Genomic DNA, 26139 nt, shown 5'->3' with positions numbered 1-26139 from the left:
GTCCATACTCTATGCCTTATGGAGATGATATTTCCACCTTCTTTCTTCACAATCATGGTTCATCTAACGGTGCATTTGGTCGAGGAGGCACGCCTCGGTAGCCCAGTGCATTACCGGTGGATGTACCCAATTGAGAGGTAAAAATCTACTTAAGCTTTCTCGACCTGTTTTTATTAGGATAGTTGTCAGCTAGTATTTTATATGTTATGTTCTCGAAGATACCTATGTCATCTCAAGTAGTACGTGCGTAATAGGATACAACCAGAGGGATCTATTGCAGAGGGCTACTTGTCCAAAGAGATTCTCACATTCTATTCCAGATATCTAGATAATGTCGAGACTAGGATCAACCGACCGACGTAGGTTGACGATCGGCCGAGCAAAGCCCTGCTAAGTGAGATTGCCAGCATGTTCCCAGAAGTTGGAAAGGTGGTCAGGGATGCTTCATTTTTTACTCAAACAGCATCTAAAATCCTTCAAGAACATCGTCATGTACTGGTCAATTGCATTGCTGTAGAGAAATTTTTGGAGTAAGTATCGAGACTGAGTTCAAAAATTATACAGTGAGCCAATATAGTATTCAAAGTATTGAATATGAACATATTTTTTGTGTGCATAGTGAGTACAAAGCCATCACAAAGAGAAAACTGTGAAATCAAATAAGGTCCCAGTCTCACATAGATAGTGTGGTGCACAGAGAATTTCCCAACTGGTTCAGGCATGAGGTAACCCTTAATATCACAGGATCCCGCTACCCTTTGATGCTTTCTTGCCTCTAATGTTTCAATGCTAGGTCCCATTTGGAAGCACAAGTCATTCGAACGAGTTGCAGCGGCTTGTCTGTGGGCCCCTTGCTTAGGCCAGACGCTTTCAAGCTTATAACATCAACGGATTTAAATTTAGAACCATGTCAAGGGAGGAAGGGATGAAAACACAGAATAACGGGATTTATGTCACTTCGGATACGAGGAGTTATGCAAGGAAACGAGATGTCAATGTTGCCGTTGGCGGTGTCTCGTATTACGGGAGATTAGTAGATATCATCGAGCTAAATTACAATGGTCAATTCACTGTAGTTTTGTTCAAGTGTCTTTGGGCAGACACCACGTCGGGTAGAAGCATACGACAAGATGTTTTGGGCCACACCTATGTCAATTTTGCCACTCTGATTCACACCGGTGACCGAGAAAACGATGAGCCGTACATCCTAGCATCTGAGGCGCGTTTTGTGTTCTACGTGGAAGATGAGGTGGAAAACGGATGGAGTGTAATAGTCCATGTGAAGCCAAGAGATTTGTTTGACATAGACAAAGATTATGAACATTGTGAGGTCAACTTTCATCCCAATCCTGTATGACTAGCTTGCCTGAATTTAATTGTTAAATTTGAAGTAAAAGGAATAAACAGCTAAAGAGGACTAAATTTAATTGTTAAATTTGAAGTAAAAGGAAAAAAAATTAAAAAAGCTGCTGATATTTAAATTTATTATTATTATAATTATTATTAACCCCTATACTGTATTATTATTATTATTATTATTATTATTATTATTATTATTATTATTATTATTATTATTATTATTATTATTATTATTATTATTATTATTATTATTATTATTATTATTATTATTATTTTAAAATTTAAAATATCAACCCAACAATTTAGTTTCTTTAATATTTTTATTTTTCAGATGCCTCATGCTATAATCATTTCAGTTATTATACTTCTTATTTGGAAAAATATACTCATTGGCAATATGTTATTATTATTAATTCTGGCTAAAAGGAGAAATTAGGGATTTGGGTTTTTCACAATTTCAAACACCCGCGAGATTTGAGTACTCCTCTTATATATGAAATACCCCAGTGTCCGCGGCAGCAGCTTCCTCTGCTTCTGAATCCTTATACACCCCAGCCCTACCTCGAAGACATTGAACTAAGGTGCCCCCCCAGCCAATAGAAGCTCTCACATCTCGCGCTCCAATGAGAACTGCTCAACTCGCGTTGCGTTCTGGGTCTCTAGAAGCTGTCGGTCGCTCAGGTGTCTCCACCTGCGTGGTTGTCTTTGGGTCGAGATTACTGTTGGCCCATCCTCTCTGCTCCGGTAGCCATCCCTCTTTCTTTCAATAAAATAGGTGATGTTAAAATGTTATTGCAGTAGGTGCTCTTATTGTGAATAAAATTTGTATTGTTACTGCAGAAATTAGCTTTCATCCCTTGCGAAATTGAGTTAAGCTCTCTTGTCCCAGCCTGGTCAGCAACAATCAACACAGTAAGTAATGAAGAAAACTTTGTTTTTCCATTCTCATATGCCAAATTTCAAATTTATTTTACCCCATGAAATTTAGCAGCAATATGGTTTTCTTCTTTGGTTGAATTTCTGGAGGGACTTAACAACTCTCCTATAACTGTTTTAAGTTATAAGGAAATCATCATAAAACCTTAGGTTAACTCCAAGAATTTTGAGCATGATGTTTGATATATAGTTTCTTGCTGAGTCGGTTGTGTTCTTCACTTCTTCCTCAGTTATAGGTTCAATAATAATTTTTATTATTAAAACAAACTTGTAAATCATTTTAATTTTATAATTTTATATCCTACATAATTTATATATAATTCATAGCTTGACGTTCGCTCTTTGTATTTAGTAATTTGGGTTGAAGCATTTGTATCACTGAAATGCAAATAGCACTTTAAAAGGAGTAGTTTGATGCAAAAGTAGGAAATGTTATGACGAGGAATAGGAAATGAAAAGTTGGGAAAGGAGGAGAGGGACCGAGGAGTTGGTGTATTAGACGGAGATACTGGAGTAGATTTGGTAATTTAAATTGCACTACTCTTTTAGAAGTAAAATTGATTTATTAGTATAAATGCATTTAATTCAGGAATAATGGTAGATTGTACTTGGATGTTATCCACGTTTGCAGTCACCAGCATGGCCATTAAGCATAATTTTGTCTTATTTTCACCCAAAACATTACAAGAGTTGGTCAATCATTGAGTTGTATATTCTTAAATGTGTCAACTTTAATTTTGATTTTGACATGACATGCACATTATTGCTAGATCATAGATTATTGTTTGCAAATTATTTAATGTTGCACTATATGTCAACCCAGCATTTAGAGAGGAATCTTTTGGAACACCAATAGGCATTAAATGGATAACAAAAATCAACCCAGCATTTAGAGAGGAATCTTTTGGAACACCAATAGGCATTAAATGGATAACAAAAATCAAGTAATATAAGATGAGTGTATCAATTCACGCCATTGAATAGCATAGTTAAATAAAGAAATCATTAAAATGCAAAAACCAATATGTATCTTCTAGTATATTAAACAAAAATAACTCTAAGAATAAGTAAACTTTATCATATCAGGTGTGTTTGTGTTTAGAATAAATCAACATAGTTGGATTGTAATTCTTTCATTTTTGGGCACTGAAGTGTTAAATTGTGCTAACCCTTGCGTTTGCATTTGCAATTTATGATGTGATGAGGTTAATATCTATGCTTTTTTAATCATCTTCTACACATAACATATATATCTCCCTTTCTATACTTATAGTTTTATATCCTGCAAAATTTTATATTGGACCACTTTTCATTTCTTCTAAAGGTATGTGGCACAATAATGCTTATGTATACATTGACATTTGTATTTGCAATTAGTATTATCTATTGAATCCAATGTCAAGTGAATCTACTTTTATTATTGGCTAGCATTGTTCTCGTTGAATGCTTAGTTTATATATAGTCAGTAGATGTTTTGAAATAATAAAAGATTTCATTCCAAATTATAGTTTCACATGTTTGTAATCTTATATCTATATTTAAACATGTTTTTTCTATATGAATTAGTCAACAAATTATATTTTCAATTTTGGTTGTAACAAATTTACCAAAAAAGCATGAATATGACATAACCAAGATTTGATACTGATTTAATCTCTTAGTTCTTTTCCGAATTGCAACTTTAATATACCCTCTATTTTGTATGTCTACTAATCCATTATTATGTTAGAAAAAGGAGATTTATTTTCTTTTAGATAGTGAGTGACTATGGAATTTAAATTGTATATCTTTTATTTATCATTTTGTTTATTTCATGTGTCATTAATAATAATACGAACTTGTGTTAGTTTAATTAGACGTCTGGTTCATACAAAATGAAAAAATCTCTTGCCATGTAACATGTAAAAGACTTTTAATATTCTATTTGATTAGTGCATATAAAACTATGCTTCTACCTACTAAACCTTTGACGAAAGTTCTGTGGAAGTCGTTGTAATAGGTGATATAGGGTTTTAAATATGAATTACGAAAGAATACATCATGCTTTGACTCTTCTTGATTCTAATTTGTTTTTTCGTTGAAACAGGTGCCCTTTATCTTCTAAGATGGCTAGGAAAGGTCGTTTCACGAAAAAACCAAAATTAGGACTAGGATGTCAGCAACCGCAAATGGCTCTGCCTCCGATCTCGACTTCCCACCGTGATGACCCTCAAATTCTCTCGGACAGTGGTGATAGTGTCTCTGCAACTTCACGCTCGTTCGTTCCGCCGCGTAGTGTACTAAGGCCTACTCCACAAACGAGCACAAATAACATTCAGAACTCTGAGCCAAGCCATGTAAACTTGGCAGCTAATGCTAATGATGTAGATTCTGTTTTATCTAGAAGCTGATGACTCCTTTGTTGATTTTAGAGCTCAGAATCACAAAGGACGCAAGACTACAGAGTTTTGGAAAGTTAGGATAATCGATAACGTATTTAATAATTTTTCTATGTTCAACATAATTTAGACTCTATGTTATATATAAATTTTCTCGCATGCTGTCCACAATGGATACACATAAGGTATTATATTTGGATTATAGATTCCGATGGCACAATCAAGTCGGCAAGACTAAGCGTAAGAGAGGCTATGGAACGTCCTAACGGTAGAAAGATCGTGCTCAGGTACAACAATGCAAAGCAAGCAATTGGAAACGAAGCTGGACTGTTGAGTGGCGTGCTTGGTCTGCTAGGATCTGACTTTGGAAAATTTTCTATCTGTAAGGAATGTTGGTGTAAGATTACCACTAAGGATAAGGTTTATAACGAATATTTCAAGGTAAAAGTTTATATCCCATTTGAAATAAATCTGCTTATTTTTACAATGTTTGACAAATTATTTTTATCTGTATAGCAAATTTTCCACTTTGATGAAGATAGCGAAGGAACTATCAAAAAAAATATTTTTAGAAGTATGAGGAAGTCTTGAAAGGAAACAAGAATGAGGTTGTATAATGCTTTTTATGAGCCAACATTCACGATTGAACAAAATATTGAGCACCGTCCGCCGGGAATCGATCGAGAGCATTAGAGATGGTTCCTTGACTATTACGCCAAAGCTGAGACGAAGGTAATCTAGTATATCATTGGTACACAACAATACAATTTATGTTACATTGAGTCTTTTTAAATCAGTTTCTAATCGCCCTGTGTCTCTACTGGACCAATAGGAGAAGTGCAGGATCAAAACAACTATATACCCACACTGGCGGTTCGAAAAGCTTTGCACGGCAGATGGAAGAAGTGGTACTTTACTTTTTTCTATTCACTCTTTGGACTATTTCTGTGACTTAACTTTCCTTGATTGTGTTGAATACGATAATGGCATAAACTTTGTTGATACAGTCAGAACAACAAGGGAGAAGAGTCAGTAGAGGAAAGTTATGGATCACCAGTGCACAAAAAAAAGATGGCTTCTATATCAATGATGATGCAAGAGCAATTGGTGTAAGTATTACTACTTATAAATGATTAATAAAGTTATGACCTTAAATAGGGTAATAGTCTACTTCTCTAAGTTATTTTGGTTTTTTACTTCTTTAATGAATGGTTTACTCCCCTATGTCAAAATGGACCAAAGACCTTTACAATTTCTAATTCAGCTTACTTTAATTATCATTGCAAATTTACCTGTTATGTTTCTAGACATTTTGAACTTCGATATAATTTGGAAACAGTTGGGGTAGAATTTGAATGATTGAGTTTCGTTTATCCCTTATTTCTTTTTATAGTGGTTGGCATCCTATGTTGTTATCTTTTGAGACCAATATTATACCCAATATTTGTGTGTTTTTTACTGTGATGAACGTGATACAATTAATCATCCTGTTTGGTGTGTTCTTGACATGAGATGGACCCATCAACAAAATGATTGTATTTGCTCATTTGTGTCTGTAGGAAAGAATTGAGGAGATTGAAAAACAGAATGAGTCATCTAGGGTGTTGTCTCAAAATGATTCTATTGTTAAGATTTTCAGAAAAGAGAAACCGGTAGAGTACGTGATGTGGGTTTTGGACCAACTCCTAGTCAACTTTTCGGTCTAAATTCACATGTGCGTGGCAACGGAGTCCAACTAGAGGAGACCCAGAGGAAGCTGCTTGAACTGCAGGCAGAGCTGGAAGGCGAGAAGTTGAAGAGGAAGGTGATGGAGGATGAGGCAGTAGCAGAAAGGAAAAAGATGGAGGTGATGCAGAGTGCTCTAACTTATCTGTTTCAACGGCAAGGTGAGGAGTTGCCACTAGACATCGCTGCAGAAATGAGTTTCATGGAATGATAGAGTAAACAATAGAATATTAGGGTTGGAGATATTTTGGATTTAAGCAAACATTTTATTGAATTAGACTGAGCAACTCCTTGAAAGAGATTTATGTTCTTTGAATTTTCATGAATATATTATTTTGTTTTGTTTATATTTCAATTTTGTTTTTATTACAAGTTTAGATTCCAAGGTTGAAAATATTCACTCTTAAAATAATAAAAAATATAAAAAGAATAAAAAAATAATTCAATAATATTTTTAAAAAATTATGCGTGTTTTTTTGAAAAACCCAAATTTTCTTTTTTTTTTAATTTTTCTTAAATTAGTGGCGGTTTAAAACCGCCGAAATGTGGTTCAAAGATTATAAAATTTGTTACATCTGGCGGCGGTTTCCAACTGCCGGTAACTGCGACCGAAATTATAGTACCATTTAGCAGTGATTTAAAACCGCCACTAAACGTGCGGCAACTTGGACATATCGAGATAAATCGTGGCGGTTTGAAAACCGCTGGTAAATATAAAGCAAATCGTGTCAGTTTCATTTGGCGGCAATTTTCTATTGGTGTGCCGCGAAATTTTGATTTATCGGCGGTTATACCAGCGGTTGCTGAAAACGGCCGCCAAACCCAATCCCGACGCCCATATCCATGGGCCATGGCGGTCCAGTTAGCGGCGGGCATTTGATTTTGCGGCGATTTAAAGCCGCCGCTAATAAAAAAACCGCCGCCAATTCGCACCTCTCTTGAAGTGATGATGTTACACAAAGAAAAGTAAAAGAATATGAATTTTAGTAATACTTAAAATTAATTGAATAGATAAAATTGTTAAACAAATTATTTTATAATATAATTAACTAGTTATAACTAGTAAAATCTAATAATTTTTAGCCTAACAAGCAACTAGTAAAATCTCGTGATATACAATGCTATGTGTTTTCCTTAACATTTTAAAATAGAAAAGGTATTAAAAAATTAAGAATGATTTCTTATTTATTTGTTTTAATATTGTAGAATTGAATGAGTTCTTACGCTTGTTTTGAAAATACAATAAATATTCTAGCAAAAAAAAGTCGTTCATATTAAATATGTCCAATTTTAAATTACTGACTTATTGTGAATACACAGTTTGAATTGAATCGCTTCAGCAAATTAGCTAAAGGAACTACTTGGAATCATACAATTAAAGCATGTAATGTAGTGCATAATTCGTATGTAAGTTGTATATAGGTAAATTTTTTATTTTTTGAAAATAATTGTAATAATATTATAACTAGAAAATTGTATAATACAGACAGATTTACAGACAGATTTGATCTTATTACAGACAAATTTTTGGTTACCGACGGATTTTGTTTCTCTGTAAAAGTTCTGTCGAAAATTATTTACCGACGGATTTTTTTCTGTCGGAAAATTATCGACGGATTTTTACCAGTTACCGACCGATTTTTCTTCTGTAAATTCTCCCATCCATTTCCCGAAGACGACAAACTTTTTAACGGATTTTCTGTCTGTAATTACCGACGAATTCTTCGACGAATTTTCTGTATGTAATTACAGATGGATTTTTTGTCTGTAATTACAGACGGATTTTCAGTCTGTAATTACAGATAAATTTTCAGACGGATTTTTCGTCTATAATTGAAACCTTGAAAAACCATCCCTACTTCTGAATACAGACAGAAAATCTGTCTGTAAAATCCATCAGTAAAATAAAATAATTTTTTTAAATTTTTTATTGCAAAATAAACTTGTTTTCATACAAAAAAAAATATAAATTTAATAAATACAATTTTTTATATATTTTGTATTCGAATATTTATAATATTTCAAAAAATACACAAATTCATCATATTATCAAACTAAAAGAAAAGTACTCTAAATAAGCAAGTTAATATATTCCAAAACATAAACAAAGTGTATTAATACATCAACTATAACAATAAATAATAACCATACATCAAAGTGTGTTGATACATTAACTATAATTCATCACAAACAAATATTTAATTAAAAGAGGATGTAGTCAAATCTTATGGAATAAGAAATCTCTTACCGTGTATATTTGCCACTAACTAATATATATATAGAGTGATGAGTGACTACTGACCACTACGTACACTAAATTAGAGTTAGTTAATTAAAGTAATAATTAAAGTAGGTAGCATATATGAATATGATGAGTTCAACCACCAAGGAGGAGTACAATGATGCTTTCACCAAAGCTGCTTCGTTCGCATTTGCTCAGGTGTTTTCTGTAATCTTGAAAGCTGCAGAGGAAGTAATTAGAGAGCTCTCTATCATGTCAATTGTTGAAGGACTAGGCGTATGCAAAACATTATTGTCTCTTCTTGTATTATTCTCCTATTGAAATCTTTAAATTAGATTGTAGCAGGAAAATACATCTTTCTGTGAAGGACAACCAAAAAAAAAAAAAGAAAAAATGTAGTAGTTAGTAATATATCTTTTCTAAGATCTTGGTGCTAATCAAAAATAAATAAATAGGAACTCACAAGATCAAGAAACCTATGTTGAGGAATTGAACTAATCTTCAACTCTACAACTTCTATGGTTAGTTGCTGATCCGATGACACCAAAGTAGCTGCAGCTGCAACAACAGATGGTTTGTGATCCATTATGCCCACCTCTGCAGAAAGCAACACAACATACATTTGCATTAATAAACAGAAATTAAGTGTAAAAAGAAAAGGTCATTCAAATGTAGAAAATTCACCTTTGATTGTGGTGAAGATGAGTTGCATGGTCTTGGAAAAAATGGTAGTTTCTGGGGGTTGATTGCAAAACTTTGTAATGAAATAAGGAAGGAAATCATAGGGGGTTATAATGCTCATATTCCAATCCAATGTGGTTAGCACCAAAATCTCCATTCTCCTAATCACTTTGCTCTCAAAGCAGTAATCTTTTGACTGAAATACTGATAGCTCAGGTACACTGCATTTTTCCATCTTTGAAGCCAAAGAAAGGCATGCAATTGAGAGTAACCGGATTGCCCACTCCTTTTCACTCTGCACAAAAACGAAGAATTCAATCAAAAAAGGTAAAAGCTTTTAAAATTACTCACCTTCAAAATTTAAGCTTACATCAATGGACCGCTTGGAAAGGAACCGACCAAAAAACAAAAAACTTCCTAATTTGCATGTGTAGCTATTTCAAAATGCCTCTTCTCTTACGCTCTCTCAAATCACTAGGTATAATAAACATAGAATCTACACAAAGGCCACCTTTGGAATGTGTATAATCAATTTGTTTCATGGAGAATCTAACCTCAGTCTTTGGCTCTGATCCACTGAGCCCCTGTGAAGAGTCTGAGCTTTCATTCTTCCTCTTGACTTGGTGCCATCTTCAACAAAGTGTTTAGGATGAACCTCCTTAAAGTTGGTTCCGGTCTATAGCCAACCTCCTTGTGGTGATGAACAACCCTGAAAGAAGTAGCTTTGGGAGAGGTAGCATGCAGAAAAGGAGCCTTCAGAGATGCAGCTCTTGGAGATGGAGCCCTCGGAGAAGGAGCCCTTGTTCTATATTGGCAAGGTTATCAAACTCGAAAGTTCACCAAATCTCGGAGCTTAGATAAACTTCAATCATATGACACAACTCGCGAACTTGTTAATAATCTTGCATGTGGTAAAAAGAGATTGTTGCAAATTTTGAAGAGTGAATACAGAGTTCTATGATGATTGATTTCAAACAAAATAAACATTAGTTTGCAGATTTTGCTTCCTTTCCATAAAGAAAATGAGCATAAAAACAACAGTATTCTATTTTCTACATTTCAAATTTTCTATTACTGATTATGAAACAACTTAATTGGCATCTGTCAGATCCTTTTAGTTTATGACTTTATACAATATAATTATATTCATCTACATTCTTATAGACCAGAATCCCAAACTTTCAAAATATTAGAAATGATTAAGTATTTTAATACTACTACAAGTCTCTATCAGTAACAAGAAAACCAAGCCTAACAACAACAAAAAGAAAAATCAAGAACATGCCAAACAGGATCAAGATTTTCCACATCATAAATAAATAAATAAATATAAATAAAATCACTTATATTAGGTACTTGCTTCTCCTTGGAGTGGTGTGTGAAAACCCTCGTTATTTCAGAAAACCAACTACCCTTCTTTCCCATATCAGTAGCATCAGTATCTTTTCCTGTAAAGAGTTTATGATTTTAGAAAACTCTAAATATAACATGAATCCGGTGTTGTAAGATCAAAATCACATTCATTTTTATACAATCTTAGATTCTTTTAGAAAAAATAAAACTATTATCAAATCAAACTAGTGAATACCATATCCTTGTGATAATGTAGATCCACTAGTGACCCTCATAAACTCCTCAACATGTCTAGGCAAAGGAGCAGCTCCTAATAACAAGATGCGAACTCGTCCACCTAATGCTTGTTTTGTCTAACCAATTATTCAAACCAATAATGTATTAGCTTTTTAATTCAATCTTTCATGAGTTTTCTATCTTGCTAGTAAAGTATTGATTAAGTTTGAAGTATACCTTCTCTAGATTTCTCAACTTGCTGTTGTTAGAGTCAAGATTAGTTTACATATGAATTGGTAATTAAAACTGTCAAAGAGATTAATTAGTGATAAAAAAATACTAGTTATATGCATAATGAAACAATGGTAGTTTGGAATATATTAATTAGTGATAAAACATACTAGTTATATGAATAATGAAACAATGTGGTAGGAACAGGTTGAATATGATGGGAGGTATGAAACATGCTAAAATGGTAAAGAGTAGAGTTCTGAAACCAAATTGCTAATGGACACACACATCAGAATGCCAATAATAAAACAATTTTGCTGCTTTTTTGCAACCAATTTTGCTATGCAATGAAACCATACACTTACCATCAAACTGCTCAAAGAGATCCTTGCTGTTCTTTGCCACATCTTCATTTGCTGCAACACGAGCAGAATTGGTCTCCATGTCATGTTGCTCATTGCTATTAGAAGCATTACTGTACACAAGTGATTGATATTGCATCAGTTGATCACAAAAGTATTAGTTTTAAGAGCGGATTACAACTGAATGACATGGAATTAAACACTCAGTAACAAATAAAAAATAGCAGTATAAAAAAAATTCTTGAATAGGTAAAAAAAAAGACATACAAGCTGGGCATTCAGATTCTTTAATGCTTGACTATCTTCTCACGTTTCAGATAAGACAGTTCCAGCTCTACAATTATAGCCAAACAAATGAGAAGATCAAGAAAATAAAAGAAAAAAAGATATATAAAAAGAAAATTACTGTTCTTCACTCATACTTGATTACACCAACATTTCCAAGTCTCAATGAGTCTTCCGCACTTTCAACCTGGCCTCTTGTCTCTCAGCCTTTGAAACCGATATCAGCAAATCAGATATTATTTTTGTCCGTTGCAAAATAGAAGGAACAAATGTAAATTTGATGCATGATAAAAGGAAAGCTCATTGTTGATACTTGATATTTTGTTTTGGGAGGGAAAAAGTAACTATGTTATTCTCCTCTTCAAAATTTAGAATTATCTCACCTTTGGCTTCATTTGTTGTTCTTGATCTGTCAGGTCCTTAAGTTCCTGCACATGCCAGAATCAAGAATTAAAAAGGAAATAAATTTGTCATTAATCCGGGGATGTTATGCTACCGGTTTCAAAATGTAATTTTGTGGTGTATTTAGTATATTTGGGTCAGCTTGCAATTAAGCGGTTCAAACAAAAAATAAAATCAACAGTTTCCAATACTAAATGCATTTTCTTCAAATGTCTGATACAAAGGTAGAATTAAGGGTTTCCATGCTAAAAATTGCTACTCAATATGTGAAATGGTGAACAAAAAAATGGGTACCACAATATCAATTGCCCAGTCACTTGTCCTAGCAGTTACTGTATATGATTCTGTCATTTTTAAGACTTAATTGCATTTTATTCCAAACTCATGTACAATGTATGATAAGTCCATTTTGTTGGAACATTTTAACGAATTGTGATAGTGTCTTACATAAGCCTTCTAATTCACAAATCACAATTACTATTTTTGTGAATAGTTGCTAAATCATATACCTTTTCCAACTGCCAACAAAGATTCTGATAGTCAGAGGTCTCCTGTTTTGATTTACGCAAGTCCTTCTCCAATGCTAAAACCTTTTCCCGTAAAGATGCAAGAAGAGCATTGGCATAGAGGGAAATTGCAGTTGCAAGAATCAATAGACAATGGTTCCTTAATCAGATGTTGTGCTGCAGATTTGACTTGATATTCAACAACCCTGTCAATCAACAATTATATAATAAAGTTACACACTAGTATCACATGAATCACATGAATCACACAAAATATTGCATTTAGGTCAAAAAAGCTTTCAATTGCAGAAAAAAGTTCATCAAAATTAGAGTAAACTCATAGATTCACGAAGCACAAAAGCAGAGTATGATAAACCTAGCTAAAACTGGCGCAGAAAAATTGAGCCCTAAGTTTATCACGAAGAACAGAATCACAAAATCAGGATATATATACCTAAAATTCGAGATGGTTACGAGAAGAACAAAGAGAGCAAGTTGTTGAGATTAGATGGAAGAGGTGCCAGAGGGAGCATATGCGATGAAAGCAGCGGTGGAGAAAGCTCTGCGACGATGGGAGTAGACGCGACAAGAATGGCAACAGAAGGAGCTCGTGTGACGCAAGGGATGACAGAGTGAGATCGTGCGATGCTAACGGCGGCAAAACCGGTAGCGGCGGAAGCAGCTCGTGCGACGGAGAGAAGAAGCAACTGTACGATGGAGAGTGGAAGAAGCACATAAAGGTAGGTAGGTGTTGGCAGCTGTGTTTATTTCTTTGCGAATGAATTTTGGGAGAGAGGGGATATATTAGGTCAAAGTTAAAATTTTCAGACGGAAAATTTTAAATTACAGACGAATTTTTTTGTCTGTAATAATTTAATAAAATGCAGTATTTTGTCTATTTAATTATAGACAAATTTTTCGTCTGTAATCATTTCCTACGAAAAAAATTAATTTTACCGACATAATTATCGACGGATTTTTTTCCGTCTGTAATTTATGTTAATTCATTTTTTTTGTTTTTCGACAAAAAAATCCCTCTGAAATTCCGTCTATATTTTCGTGGGATAAAATCCGTCGGAAATATCCTTCTGTAATAACTAGTTTTCTAGTAGTGTATTATTTTTTGAAAGATAACTTTCTAAAAATTACAATCATTATGTTTAGTAAAATCAAACAAAAAATAGTTTTTAATAAGTACAAATAATAATTATATTTAAAAAGTAAATTTTAAAATTTAAAAGATTATAATAGATATAATATAAAAATAAATTTAGATTATATTAGATTTGTTAATTTTAATAAGCATAAACGAACTTCAAAAAAATTTTTTTAGATGCTTTTATAAATATCTCTAACTTTTAAAAATTACAAGTACAAGCATATTATTTTTTATTTACGAAACACAAAACGAAATACTTTCGCTTTTCAAACACTAAAGTTTATTAAATGGTAAACTCTTTTACTTCTCAAAAATAATTAGTCAAAACTAATTTTTAAAAGATAATTTTTTAAAGGTTATAGTATTTATATTTAGTAAATCAAACTAAAAATGACTTCTTCTAATAAACAAAAAAGAACAATTGCCTTGGATAAAATAGATTTTAAAATTAAAAAATCATAAATAAACATAAGTAAAGTTGAATATTTATTAATGTATAAAATTATACTAAATTTTTTAATTTTGATAACCATAAACCAACTTTTAAAAGCTCTTCCTTAAATAATTTTAAAAGTATTCCTAATTTATAAAATAAAAATATTATTTATACACTATAATTAACTATTAAAATCAGTCATTAATATATTTATATATAAATATATATTATTCAATTTATTATCAATATATATTTGTAACTTCCTGAATGTATTTTATATTAGTGATTGATTTTAATGACTAATTTTAATATATACCTAACATAATTATTTGAAAAAAAATACAAATACAAACACAAAATTTCTTTTATTCATCAAATACAAAACAAAATATTTATACATGTTTTTGAAAAACACACACTTTTTTATAAATTTTTACCAAACCAAACTTTAATAGATTCAATAAGAAAAAAAGGTCTTTGTTGTAGTGGACGACCTCAGCTTGTATTATTGCACTCAGTTGATGGCACTACCCCAAAAGCAAATTCCGCATATATGTGATTTTTCTCCCTTATATTTCCATCATTTAAAGATTTTGATCGGATATCAATCCATTGAAGAACAAAATATCATGGATGGTCAAAATTTCTGGGAGTTTATACAAAATTATATTATTGCACTAATATTCTGAAGTTTTTCTAGCCACCAAAACAGTCTCCAATTTAATAAATATTTTTTATTTTCCATTTTATAATATTTTTACCCATAATAATAATAATAACAATAATAATAATAATAATAAGGGATTGTGTTATACTGCTATCGAATGTGAAATTCCACAGGCTGGAGAGAGAAAATTCGAAAATTTTGAATTGTTTAATAATTTTCTTATGTAAACTTATTTATTTTTTATGTTGGACACTATTAGAAAAGAGAAAAATAAAAAACAGAGAGAGAGAGAGAGAGACGTTTCATATAGCCATAAGAAAAGGGCATAATTAATTATTTTAAAAAGTATTTGATTTCTTGATCATTTCTATGTATAATTTTCTAAATAAAAAATTACAGATATATTAATAAAATAATAATATCACATCAACTACATTAATTAATTTACTAACTAGTAAGCATTAATTAATGTGATCCCATCCAACAGCTGACATCAATACAAAAATGCACATGCACATGCAGATGAACGTGATATTTCGAGGCATGCTTATCCTTTAATTTGTAACTTTTGAACAGAAAAGAGGTGCATTGTGCAGACAGATAACTAGACAAAAGCCAAATAATGGTTAGTACTCTTTATCGTCCCTGGCATTTCGTTTTCGTGAGTATTATTATTATTATTATTATTATTATTATTATTATTATTATTATTATTATTATTATCATCATGGACTGCTCATTTTCATACATTATTCATTTTAATATTGTGATCTTTTCCCTCTAAGAAAATTGGTCGACATATGAGAATTTATTGTTGACATAATAAGCATAAACTATTTATGGTAGTGTTTGAATAACATGGGACGGTAACTGAGACAAATTCAGTAGAACCACACACACACATATAGTGACATATGTATATGTATATGTGCGCCCCGTTTATTATTATTATTATTATTATTATTATTATTATTATTATTATTATTATTATTATTATTATTATTATTATTATTATTATTATTATTATTATTATTGTTACTACGGTAATAATATAAATACTATTAAAATTAAAAATAATATTTTTTATATTTTAATAATGTTTTTTATTTTTTAAATTAAGAATTAACTACTAAATTAGTATTTAAAAGTTTTTATAATGACAAAAAGCACGCCCTCTTAAATAATTCAAAATGAAAAATAGTCCTAAAAGATTTAAACATTTAAAGGTTAATTAATCACATTTAAAGGTCAAGTCATCTTTTAAGTTAGCTACGTAAATATTTTTTTTAAAAGAGACGTGATCAATTAATAGTTGAACATTTTTATTAAATTTTTAAATTTTTTGGAGATTATTTTGTCTATTGAATTATTTAGGGTCGTTTTTATTAGCGCTAAAGATTTATATTAATTTGATAGCTAATTCTTTAAATAAAATAGCCTTATTTTAATGTTAGAATCACTTTTAAGACATGGTAGTTACTATAGCCATTATGATATGTCTTTGTGTGTTTTTTTTTTCTTTTATTTATCATAGTATGGAATATCATAGTTGTTAGAATCAAATTCACAACACATTTTATTAGAATATTGGGTCACTAAGGATTTATATATATTGGTTTAATTATTTAGTTACTAATTGAATTGATTGATTAGATTTAATTAAATATTTATACTAGATTAGTATATTAATAGGTGCTACTATGGTGATGATATGTCTATTAACTTATATCTTTTATGAATTAAATGTGTATAATAATAATAATATATGATTAAATAAAATTGTAAGTATTTTATTTAAGCAGTTTGGGTTTAAATCCAAATAAATACTTTTATGAATTATATATATATGATTTTAAATAAGATACTTACAATCTTAATTAACTTTATATTATTATTGTTATACATACACATTTCTTTCATTGAAAATTAGATTAATTAACACATTAGTATATTATTGTCTATTGATATACTAATTTTATATAAATATTTAATTATAATTGAATCATCAACTGATTCAATCCAACAGTTGAATTAGTAATTTATTGACCTAATATTCAGATAAAGTCATTTACCAATTTGAGTTTGATAATAATACTTCTGATAAACCGAACCAAACAGATCACCAATTTACCCATTTTCTGTTTAAATTAGCCAATCCGAACTAGTCGTCATAACCATGTGGGTCGTTGGTGATAGAAAAAAAAAATTGTGTTAGTACGTAATATTATGTTATCACTACTGTTTCCACTTTTGGGATGTATAACGAATATAATTGTTTTAACATCAAATCATATTATTTTATAATGTTTTAGTTTGTTCTAAAATTATTTGACATAATTTTATATAGATAAAAACAAACGACAACATAAAAGTTTAAATGTTTATTAATTGAATTGTTAGATTATAATTTACTAGTATTGATTATTTTAACAAATATTGATGATACAAATTAAACTATTTTCATAGTAGATGATTATATAATTAAATGGTTGAATAAATAAAAACAAATTTTGATAAAGAGATTTATATAATAAATTATTTGATCCTAAGTCCTTATAATATACGAGCCATTTGAGTAGTGCGCGTACTAGATCATGGATACGCCAAGGAAAGAGTGACCTGCATTATTCTTCCTTTTTTTTTTTTTTGGATAGGACATTATTATTATTCTTGACCATGCATGGCACCATTCCTAACATTTTTCAAGCTTTTTATGGATGAAGAATTTGTCACTCGACGACAAGGTAACCTTAACCATCACAAATAGTGTCCAACGGACGCATGTCTTGTCGCGCACCACAGCTCCAATGCCAACTAGATGACGAGAAATTACTTAATTGTGCTATGTAGGAGTGTTTTTAATATGTATGTTAAGTATATTGAAGATTGTTACTTTAATTTAATTTTAGATTTTTATAACATGTGATTGAAGGCACATCTTAAGAGTTGATCCATACCAACAATCTCGACTTCAAGAGCTTTGACCGAGCTTTGCTTAAACAAAAAAATAATCTTCAGAATTTACTAACAAATCAAGATTTTTGGACCAGCAAATTATCGGAGATTATCCTAAAAATTCGACTAATAAACTCAGCACAACGGCTAGGAGCCAGGATTCTTTCGTCTATATAAGTTTACCATTCAACCCTCCTCAAGGCACACTTTTTTTCTCAACAATCACATAGAATATACCACTCACTGATAATCTCTTGCTGTTTTTAGTTATTCTCTCTCTCTTAAGAAAAATTACTGACTTGAGCGTCGGAATCTCTTTTGCAGGTTCCATGCCAAGGTCATCCAAGTTCCGAGGAACACCTTTTCCGAGTTAGAAGAGACCTGCCAAGGAAGCATGCGTCCGAGTTATAATTCGGGAGAAGTATCCTTGATCGGAACATTTGGCGCCCATCGTGGGGCCAGTGTTAAAAGTAACTAACCCCACCTTTCTCTACCCTACTCCCGTTTTGTTTTGTAGGGTTTTTAATCTCCGCAAATGGCAGACAACGGAATACAACAACCCTCACAAGCCGAACTACTGGCCACGATCGCGAAACTTCAGAATGAAGTCCGAAAAATAACAGAGCAGTCATCCAAGAGTCCAGGTGGGAAAAGCTCTCATGCTTGAAAAGTCGAGCCATTGGAGATTATCCCACCAAAGGAGAAGCTCACACTTGACAACCCTTTCTCGGAGGGGGGGTCATGAGCGTTCAGATGCTAAAAAATTTCGTGCTTCCCACCGGACTCAAACCCTAGGAAGGATTTGGTGACCCACGGTTGCATATAAAAAAGTTTCAATTCATGATGTTCTTTAACAGTGCCTTTGACCCTATACTTTGTCGTTCTTTTCCGACTTATTTAGATGGTGCTGCTTTACTTTGGTTTTCGAAGATTCCTGCAGATTCCATCTCTAGCTTCGAGGATTTGGCGGGGTCCTTTATTGAGTATTTTGCAGCTTCGAGAATATATGTCCAGGGGTCGGATTACCTCAGCACCATCAAGCAAGGCCAGCATGAAAGTTTAAAGGATTATATGACCAGGTTCGCCAAGGCAATCGTAGAAATACCCGACCTCGACCCCAAAGTACACCTCCACGCACTAAAGAGCAGCCTGAGACCAGGTAAATTTCAGGAGACAATAGCTGTAACCAAACCAAGGACCTTGGAGGAATTTCGCAAAAAAGCGGTAGTACAAATGGGAATCGAAGAGCTTAGAGAAGCTCGGCGAGCAGAAAAACAACCTCTGCGAGAAGAGGAAAAACACCCCAAGACACCAAACCAGAAAGACAATAAGAAACCTTTCAAACTAACACCAAAATATAATGCCTATACCCAGTTCAACTCCATAAGAGAATACATCATCAAGAAAATATTGAATGCAAAGATCATCAAGCCACCTAGCAGAGTAGGCTCGTATCAAGACCAAAGATACGTCGACAAATCAAAACACTGCACCTTCCATCAAAAGTTCGGCCACACAACCGACGAATGCGTGATAGCTAAAGACCTCCTGGAGAGGTTGGCCAGGCAAGGACACCTGGACAAATATATAAGCAGCCGAATGCAACAGACCCGACAGAACACTACCGACCTTCAAACGGAGCAGAACCCAATCACCACAGAAAAGGTCAAGCCTCAACCACCTCCAACAAGAATAGTCATAAACTGCATCTCGGGAGGATTTGCAGCGGGCGAATATATAAACTCAGCAAGGAAACGAAGTTACAGAACCATGTTAATGGTCCAGACGATGAAAGAAGTAGCCACACACCAACCAGCCATACCTGGCATCACTTTCGAATAGTCCGATTACCAGGCACCAACAACCAACCTGGATGATCCATGGTAATATCAATCCAAGCAGGAGATCTCCTTGTCAGAAAAGTGCTACTTGACCCGGGTTGCAGTGTAGACATCCTCTTTTACTCCACATTCCAAAAAATGAAACTAAGAACAAATGTGATGCAACCATACTCGGGAGAGTTGGTCAATTTCTTAGGAGAACGCATTTCCATATTAGGAAGCATATGGTTGAAAATTACAATTATTTGAGCACCCACTATTCAAAACAATAGATGTGCAATTCCTAGTGGTCAAATGCCCCAACCTATATAGCATAATCCTGGGTAGACCGTCTTTAAATTCTTTTTGTGCTATAGTCTCTACTATTTACCTTTGTGTCAAATTTCAAGTGTCTAGCAATAGAACAGCAACAATATACTCCGACCAAACAGAAGCTCGATGATGTTATAATGAAAGCCTAAAGAACAAATAAGAAAATAACTCAAAAACTGAGCTTCCAAAAGAAACCTACCAGGTGGCAAATATCTCAGGAACGGCCGACCTGGACCCCCACGGGAAGACCTGCAAAATAGGCCCTCACCAACAGATGACCTGGAGAAGGTAATTTTAGATAATGATCATAGTCATGTTACTTATATCAGTTGATCGCTTCCTGCAGGAACCAAACAACACATAGTCGGCATACTTTGAAGAAATGCCGATGTCTTCGCATGGACCCTAGGAGACATGCCAGACATCGATCCGAATTTAATATGCCACAAGTTACAGATCGACCCAAAAAACCAACCTATAGCACAGAAAAAAAGGAACACGAGTGACGACAAAAGATCAGCCTGTCTAGAGGAAACACAAAACTACTAAAGGCCGGATTCATTCGAGAACTACGCTTTACAACATGGCTCTCTAATGTAGTTATGGTAAGAAAACCCTCAGGTAAGTGGAAAAGTGTGTAGACTTTACAAATTTAAATAAAGCATGTCCAAAATATGCATACCCCCTCCCTTGCATTGAAAATTTAGTAGATAATGCATCAGGTTACAATGTTTTAAGGTTTTTAGATGCATATTCAGGGTACAATTAAATACTATTGCACTCCAAGGATCAGGATAAAATAGCATTTATTACTGAATTGGAGAACTACTGTTATAAGGTTATGCCTTTCGCCCTTAAGAATGCAAGTGCTATTTACCAACGCCTCATGGATAAAGTCTTCAGAAAGCAAATCGGAAGAAACTTGTAGGTTTACATCGACGATATGGTGGTAAAAATAAAACAACCACAAGACCACGAAGACGACCTCGAAGAAATATTCGAACAAGTCAGGAAACATAACATGCGACTTAACCCCGAAAAGTGCGCATTCGGCGTAACTGGCGGTAAGTTCCTCGGCTTTATGCTGACATCTAGAGGCGTAAAGGCAAATCCAGAAAAGTGCAAGGCAATAATATAGATGTGAAGCCCTCGGACGGTGAAGGAGGTGCAACAATTAAACGGTAGACTAGCCGCCCTATCTCATTTCCTCCCATCAATTTCCACGCACTCACAACATTTTTCAACATACTCAAAATGTAAAACCCGGTTAATTAATGAATAATTAACCCATAAATGAGAATTTATCCTAGAAAGCCAAAAATGTGATTTTTATGGCTTAATATGATAGAGGAGATTGAGACGAGAATTTCGATACCAATTTTGTAGAAATCAGCCCAAGATTGGACCGAACGGGCCAAATCGGGCCAACTGGACCCATATTGGGCCCTTGGCCCAACCTAACTAAACCTAAAATCCTAATTTTCAGCATTCTCTCTCCTTACTTGACAATCATACACGCTGAAATGAAGGCACAAGGGGGAAGAACACTCTCTCAAAGTTCTACCCTTGTTTGATCTTCAAACCACCATAACTTTTGATCTAGAGCTCTGATTTCTGCACCATTTGGGGCCACGTGTTCACCGCGAAGAGCTCTACAAAACCCACTACTTTATCCTTGAGGTAAATCATGATTTCAGTTCAGTTCTTCATCCTTTAATTTCAAATTTCATGGAGAAAAGTGTTAAGATTTCGGGCTCTTTGGTGTTATTGGACCCAACTCTCTTGAAGGAGAAGATTAATCTTGTCTTCTTGAACCTTGGGTGTGAAAAGATTCTCAACCCTAGTGAAATTTGTTGTTCTATGATGTTTGGATATTGAGTTGTTGTGTTTGGATGTGATAATTGTGGCTTAGGTAGTGTGTATGTGAATATTGAAGACTGATTGAGATTTTAAAAAGCTTGGAAAAGGGCTTTGGTGTGCTAAAAATCTGTTCTTGGAGGTGTTGAGACCTTGAGAGCTCGTGGAAAGGTGATTTGGAAGTGCACCGGTTGAGCGGGAGAAATCGGCTAAGGTGTGGTCTCGGTTTCCTGTATCTAAAATGTAATGTGGTGTGAAAACTTAGGCTAGAGGCCCTAAGATAGGCAATGAATTGTTGATGTTGTTGAATGGTTGAGATATATGATGTGGTCATTTTTGAGGGGATAATTTATACGCTTTTTGGCATTGTTTTTAGATAGTTTTTAGTATGATTTAGTTAGTTTTTAGTATATTTTTATTAGTTTTTAAGCAAAATTCACATTTCTGGACTTTACTATGAGATTGTGTGTTTTTCTATGATTTCAAGTATTTTCTGGCCAAAATTGAGGGACCTGAGTAAAAATCTGATTCAGAGGCTGAAAAAGAACTGCTGATGCTGTTGGATTCTGACCTCCCTTCACTCAAAATATATTTTTTGGAGCTACAGAAACCCAAATGGCGCGCTCTTAATTGCGTTGGAAAGTAGACATCCAGGGCTTTCCAGCAATATATAATAGTTCATACTTTGCCTGAGTTTAGACGATGCAAACTAGCGTTCAATGCCAGCTTTCTGCCCTATTCTGGCGTTAAACGCCAGAAACAAGTTACAAAGTGGTGTTTAACTCCAAAGAAGGCCTCTAGATGTAAAAACTTCAATGCTCAGCCCAAGCACATACCAAGTAGGCCCGGAAGTGGATTTCTGCATCATTTACTTATTTCTGTAATCCTAGTAACTAGTTTAGTATAAATAGAACTTTTTACTATTGTATTAGACATATTTTGATCATCCTTGATCTTGGAATCATGTCTTTTTCCCTATTTTCGAATTCATATGCCATTTGGGGAGGCGGGTCATTCGGCCATGCCTTGACCTTGTACTTATGTATTTTCAACGGTGGAGTTTCTACACACTATAGATTAAGGTGTGGAGCTCTGCTGTTCCTCGAGTATTAATGCAAAGTACTATTGTTCTTCTATTCAATTCATGCTTATTCTTATTCTAAGATATCCATATGCACACAAGACCATGATGAATGTGATGATTATGTGACACTCATCACCATTCTCACTTATGAACGCGTGATTGACAACCACTTCCGTTCTACATGAAAACAAGCTTGACGGTATATCTCGTGGGTTTCTAATCAATGATTCACATCGACTCCCCTCTGACAATGGGGCATCTGAATCTGAGATTAGAATCTTCATGGTATAAGCTAGAATCAATTGGAAGCATTCTTGAGATCCAGAAAGTCTAAACCTTGTTTGTGGTATTTCGAGTAGGATATGGGATGGGATGACTGTGACGAGCTTCAAACTCGTGACTGCAGGGCGTAGTGACAGACGCAAAAGGATAGTAAATCCTATTCCTACACGATCGAGAACCAGCAGCTGATTAGCCAAATAATATCTGTGCATGGTATTTTTCATCCGAGACGACAAATCCGACAGTTGATTAGCTGTACATAAACTGTAGAGGACCATTTTCACTGAGAGAACGGGAAGTAGCCATTGACAACGGTGACACCCAACATACAGCTTGCCATAGAAAGGAGTATGAAGGATTGGATGAAGGCAATAGGAAAGTAGAGATTCAGAAGGAACAACGCTTCTCCATACGCTTATCTGAAATTCCCACCAATAAATTACATAAGTATCTCTATCTTTATTTTATGTTTATTTATATTTTAATTATCAAAACTCTATAACCATTTGAATCTGCCTGACTGAGATTTACAAGGTGACCATAGTTTGCTTCAAGCTGACAATCTCTGTGGGATCGACCCTTACTCACGTAAGGTTTATTACTTGGACGACGCAGTGCACTTGCTGGTTAGTTGTGCAAAGTTGTGAAAAAGATTTGAGATTACAATTGTGCGTACCAAGTTGTTGGCGCCATTGATATCACAATTTCGTGCACCAGTCATATATGTGATTATGAATATTGATGTCTTGATGGTGTGATATATAAGAAAAATGCATGTTGTGATATATGCTTGATGAATGGTTGAGGTTGAATTATGGGTGGAACCATGTTGGTGGTGAGTATGATATAGATTATGTGAAATGATAATTAATTGGAAATGGTATTGTTGGAAATTAGGATGAGGAAGGATGTATGACATGTTAATGTGTTTGTAATTTAGCCATATGATTGAGATGAGTAAAATGGTTGGATGGTGGTTTTGTGAATTGTGGTAAAGTGTTAATGTGTGAGTTGAGGAGGCTTGGTGTTGATTTTTGGTATATTTTGATTGATTTCAAAAAGGGTTGAAATTGGTATGTTTTGGTTGATTTTAAAAAGGGATGAAATTGGTTTGTTTTGAAAATGGCACTTTGTGATTTTGTATGAAAATATGATTTTTAGGCATACTTTGACAGGGCATAACTTGGACTCCAGATCCCCGTTTTGTGCCAAACTTGTTTAGAAATGAAATTGGATCCGGGATATTCATGCCGTTTAAAGAACGAGTGAAAAATGATTTAAAATGAAGCAGTTATGTCCGTTGGAAGAATGGGGGTTTAATTTTTTAGCAGAATGCCCCCTACTCGTAGGCGTGCCTGACGCGTACGCGTCGTTGTCCAAAAATGAACCATCCATGCGCGCGCGTGGCTCACGCATGCGCGTCGATGAGCTGCATCAAATGCTCAGCCATTTTCCCAAGAGTTGTGCGAGAATTGTGCCAGTTTTGTACGTGGGGCACAAATGCACCCACGCGTAGGCGTCGATTGACTGTTTTCCCATCCACGTGTGCGCAAGGGCAACGCATACGCGTGGCCCTGTTTTCATCCCAAAGTTGATTTTTGAGTTTTAAAAGCCAAATTTCATACTTCTAAGCCTCTGATCTCATCCCTTATGCCTTAAATCATTATGATATACCTAGCGATATGAAAGGAGCTAGGGGATGTGGTAACTTGTGAATGAAGAAAGGGAAAAATGTATGATCAATGATGATCAAAGATGATTATATGAGATACGGAGGATGGCGGTAGAAGTACTTTATGAGCCATGAGCCAGAGAGCTATGTTTATTAATGAATTGGCTGGTTCTGGATTGAACTATGAGTCGGATGGCTGAGTTAATGCCGAGTTACGGCGGAGCCATATTGATTATGGCCGAGTATAAATGCATATATGCTATTGAATGAAATGTGAATGTTGTACTTCCACTATTTTGGATACGAGTTTTGCTGGATGAAAGCAGTGGCTAGCCACCACGTGCTTCAGGTGGAGACTCGATACTCTGCTGATCCTATGTTGTAAGTGTGGCCAGACATTGTGAAAGTTCCGGATGAGCTCGCCCCCGTGAATATACACCAGTGAGGGTGTTGGATATGGATTAAGATTATGATCATGATGATGATCGAGTTGGGGATGCACGACAGAGGGACAGTCCAATAGTTAGCTACCAGGACTTGTCGGGTTGGCTATTGAAGAGAGAACTTTTGCGTGGTCTAGAATTCAGAATAAATTCCCATTGCAAGTATAGCTTCTAAACCAACAAAAGTCCTTTCTTACAAACGTTTTGGTTGTCACAAGTAACAAACCCTTTGAAATTGATAACCGAGTATTTAAACCTTGGGTCGTCTTCTCAAGGAATTGCAGGGAGGTATGTTCTTATTATTGGTTATGCAAAGGTATATTTTGGGATTTTCAAAAAGGTTGAACAAGTAATATAAAATAACAAGTCGTCAAAATAATAACTAGTAAAGCTCTTGGCAAGGTATGAGAACTGGAAGTCCTATCCCAGTTATCCTTATCAATTGTGATGAGAATTTGATTTTTCTCCCACTAAGTCAACTTCTAACTATGAAGGTAAGTCAAGTGGATGAATTAATTTTGATTCCTCAGGTCCTAGTCTTTCCTTGGGAAAGGCTAGAGTTATTGGAACTCGAATTAATTCTTGAAGAATTCCAATTTTCAGTCGACAATGAGTTTGATAACTCAAGAGTTACTAATTAATCAACCAAAGCCAAGAATATAGAAAGCTAAACTAAAATCATAAATATCTGGAATACCTCAAACTGCATGAAGATGTCAATTCTAACATGGAAAATATTCATAAGCCAATTGGGC

General features: G+C 34.0%; 3 protein-coding genes across 9 annotated transcripts; 2 read left to right on the top strand and 1 right to left on the bottom strand.

The window, feature by feature from the left end:
• The first annotated feature begins 1708 nt into the window (after positions 1–1708).
• On the top strand, positions 1709–6745 carry LOC112803009 (uncharacterized). The gene is made up of 7 exons (XM_072198037.1): positions 1709–2103; positions 2200–2271; positions 4382–5114; positions 5190–5405; positions 5506–5581; positions 5681–5782; positions 6233–6745. The coding sequence occupies exons 4-7, from the start codon at positions 5290–5292 to the stop codon at positions 6377–6379; spliced, it is 441 nt and encodes a 146-aa protein (XP_072054138.1). The 5' UTR covers positions 1709–2103; positions 2200–2271; positions 4382–5114; positions 5190–5289; the 3' UTR covers positions 6380–6745.
• A 1780-nt stretch (positions 6746–8525) lies between these two features.
• Positions 8526–13456, bottom strand: LOC112802995 (cyclin-D5-1). 7 transcript variants are annotated; one of them, XM_072198023.1, is made up of 13 exons: positions 13131–13456; positions 12680–12882; positions 12152–12196; positions 11906–11975; positions 11751–11817; positions 11487–11596; positions 11128–11196; positions 10910–11027; positions 10678–10769; positions 9876–10222; positions 9325–9616; positions 9104–9237; positions 8526–8999 (listed from the first exon to the last, which is right to left on the bottom strand). In XM_072198023.1, exons 11-13 carry the CDS (start codon positions 9554–9556, stop codon positions 8967–8969), a joined length of 399 nt encoding a protein of 132 aa, XP_072054124.1. In that variant the 5' UTR covers positions 9557–9616; positions 9876–10222; positions 10678–10769; positions 10910–11027; positions 11128–11196; positions 11487–11596; positions 11751–11817; positions 11906–11975; positions 12152–12196; positions 12680–12882; positions 13131–13456; the 3' UTR covers positions 8526–8966. The 7 variants fall into 7 exon arrangements, with proteins under 7 accessions (XP_072054124.1, XP_072054118.1, XP_072054125.1 ...); XM_072198017.1 differs by having other exon boundaries at positions 9876–10769; XM_072198024.1 differs by having other exon boundaries at positions 9876–10769; positions 11128–11149.
• A 5277-nt stretch (positions 13457–18733) lies between these two features.
• Positions 18734–19735, top strand: LOC112718190 (uncharacterized). Its single transcript, XM_025770077.1, has one exon. It carries the CDS (start codon positions 18734–18736, stop codon positions 19733–19735), a length of 1002 nt encoding a protein of 333 aa, XP_025625862.1.
• The last annotated feature ends 6404 nt before the right edge of the window (positions 19736–26139 follow it).

This window comes from Arachis hypogaea, chromosome 1 (genome assembly GCF_003086295.3).
Source record: "Arachis hypogaea cultivar Tifrunner chromosome 1, arahy.Tifrunner.gnm2.J5K5, whole genome shotgun sequence".
Classification (NCBI taxonomy): Eukaryota; Viridiplantae; Streptophyta; class Magnoliopsida; order Fabales; family Fabaceae; genus Arachis; species Arachis hypogaea.
This window is presented reverse-complemented; position numbering and strand designations above follow the sequence as displayed.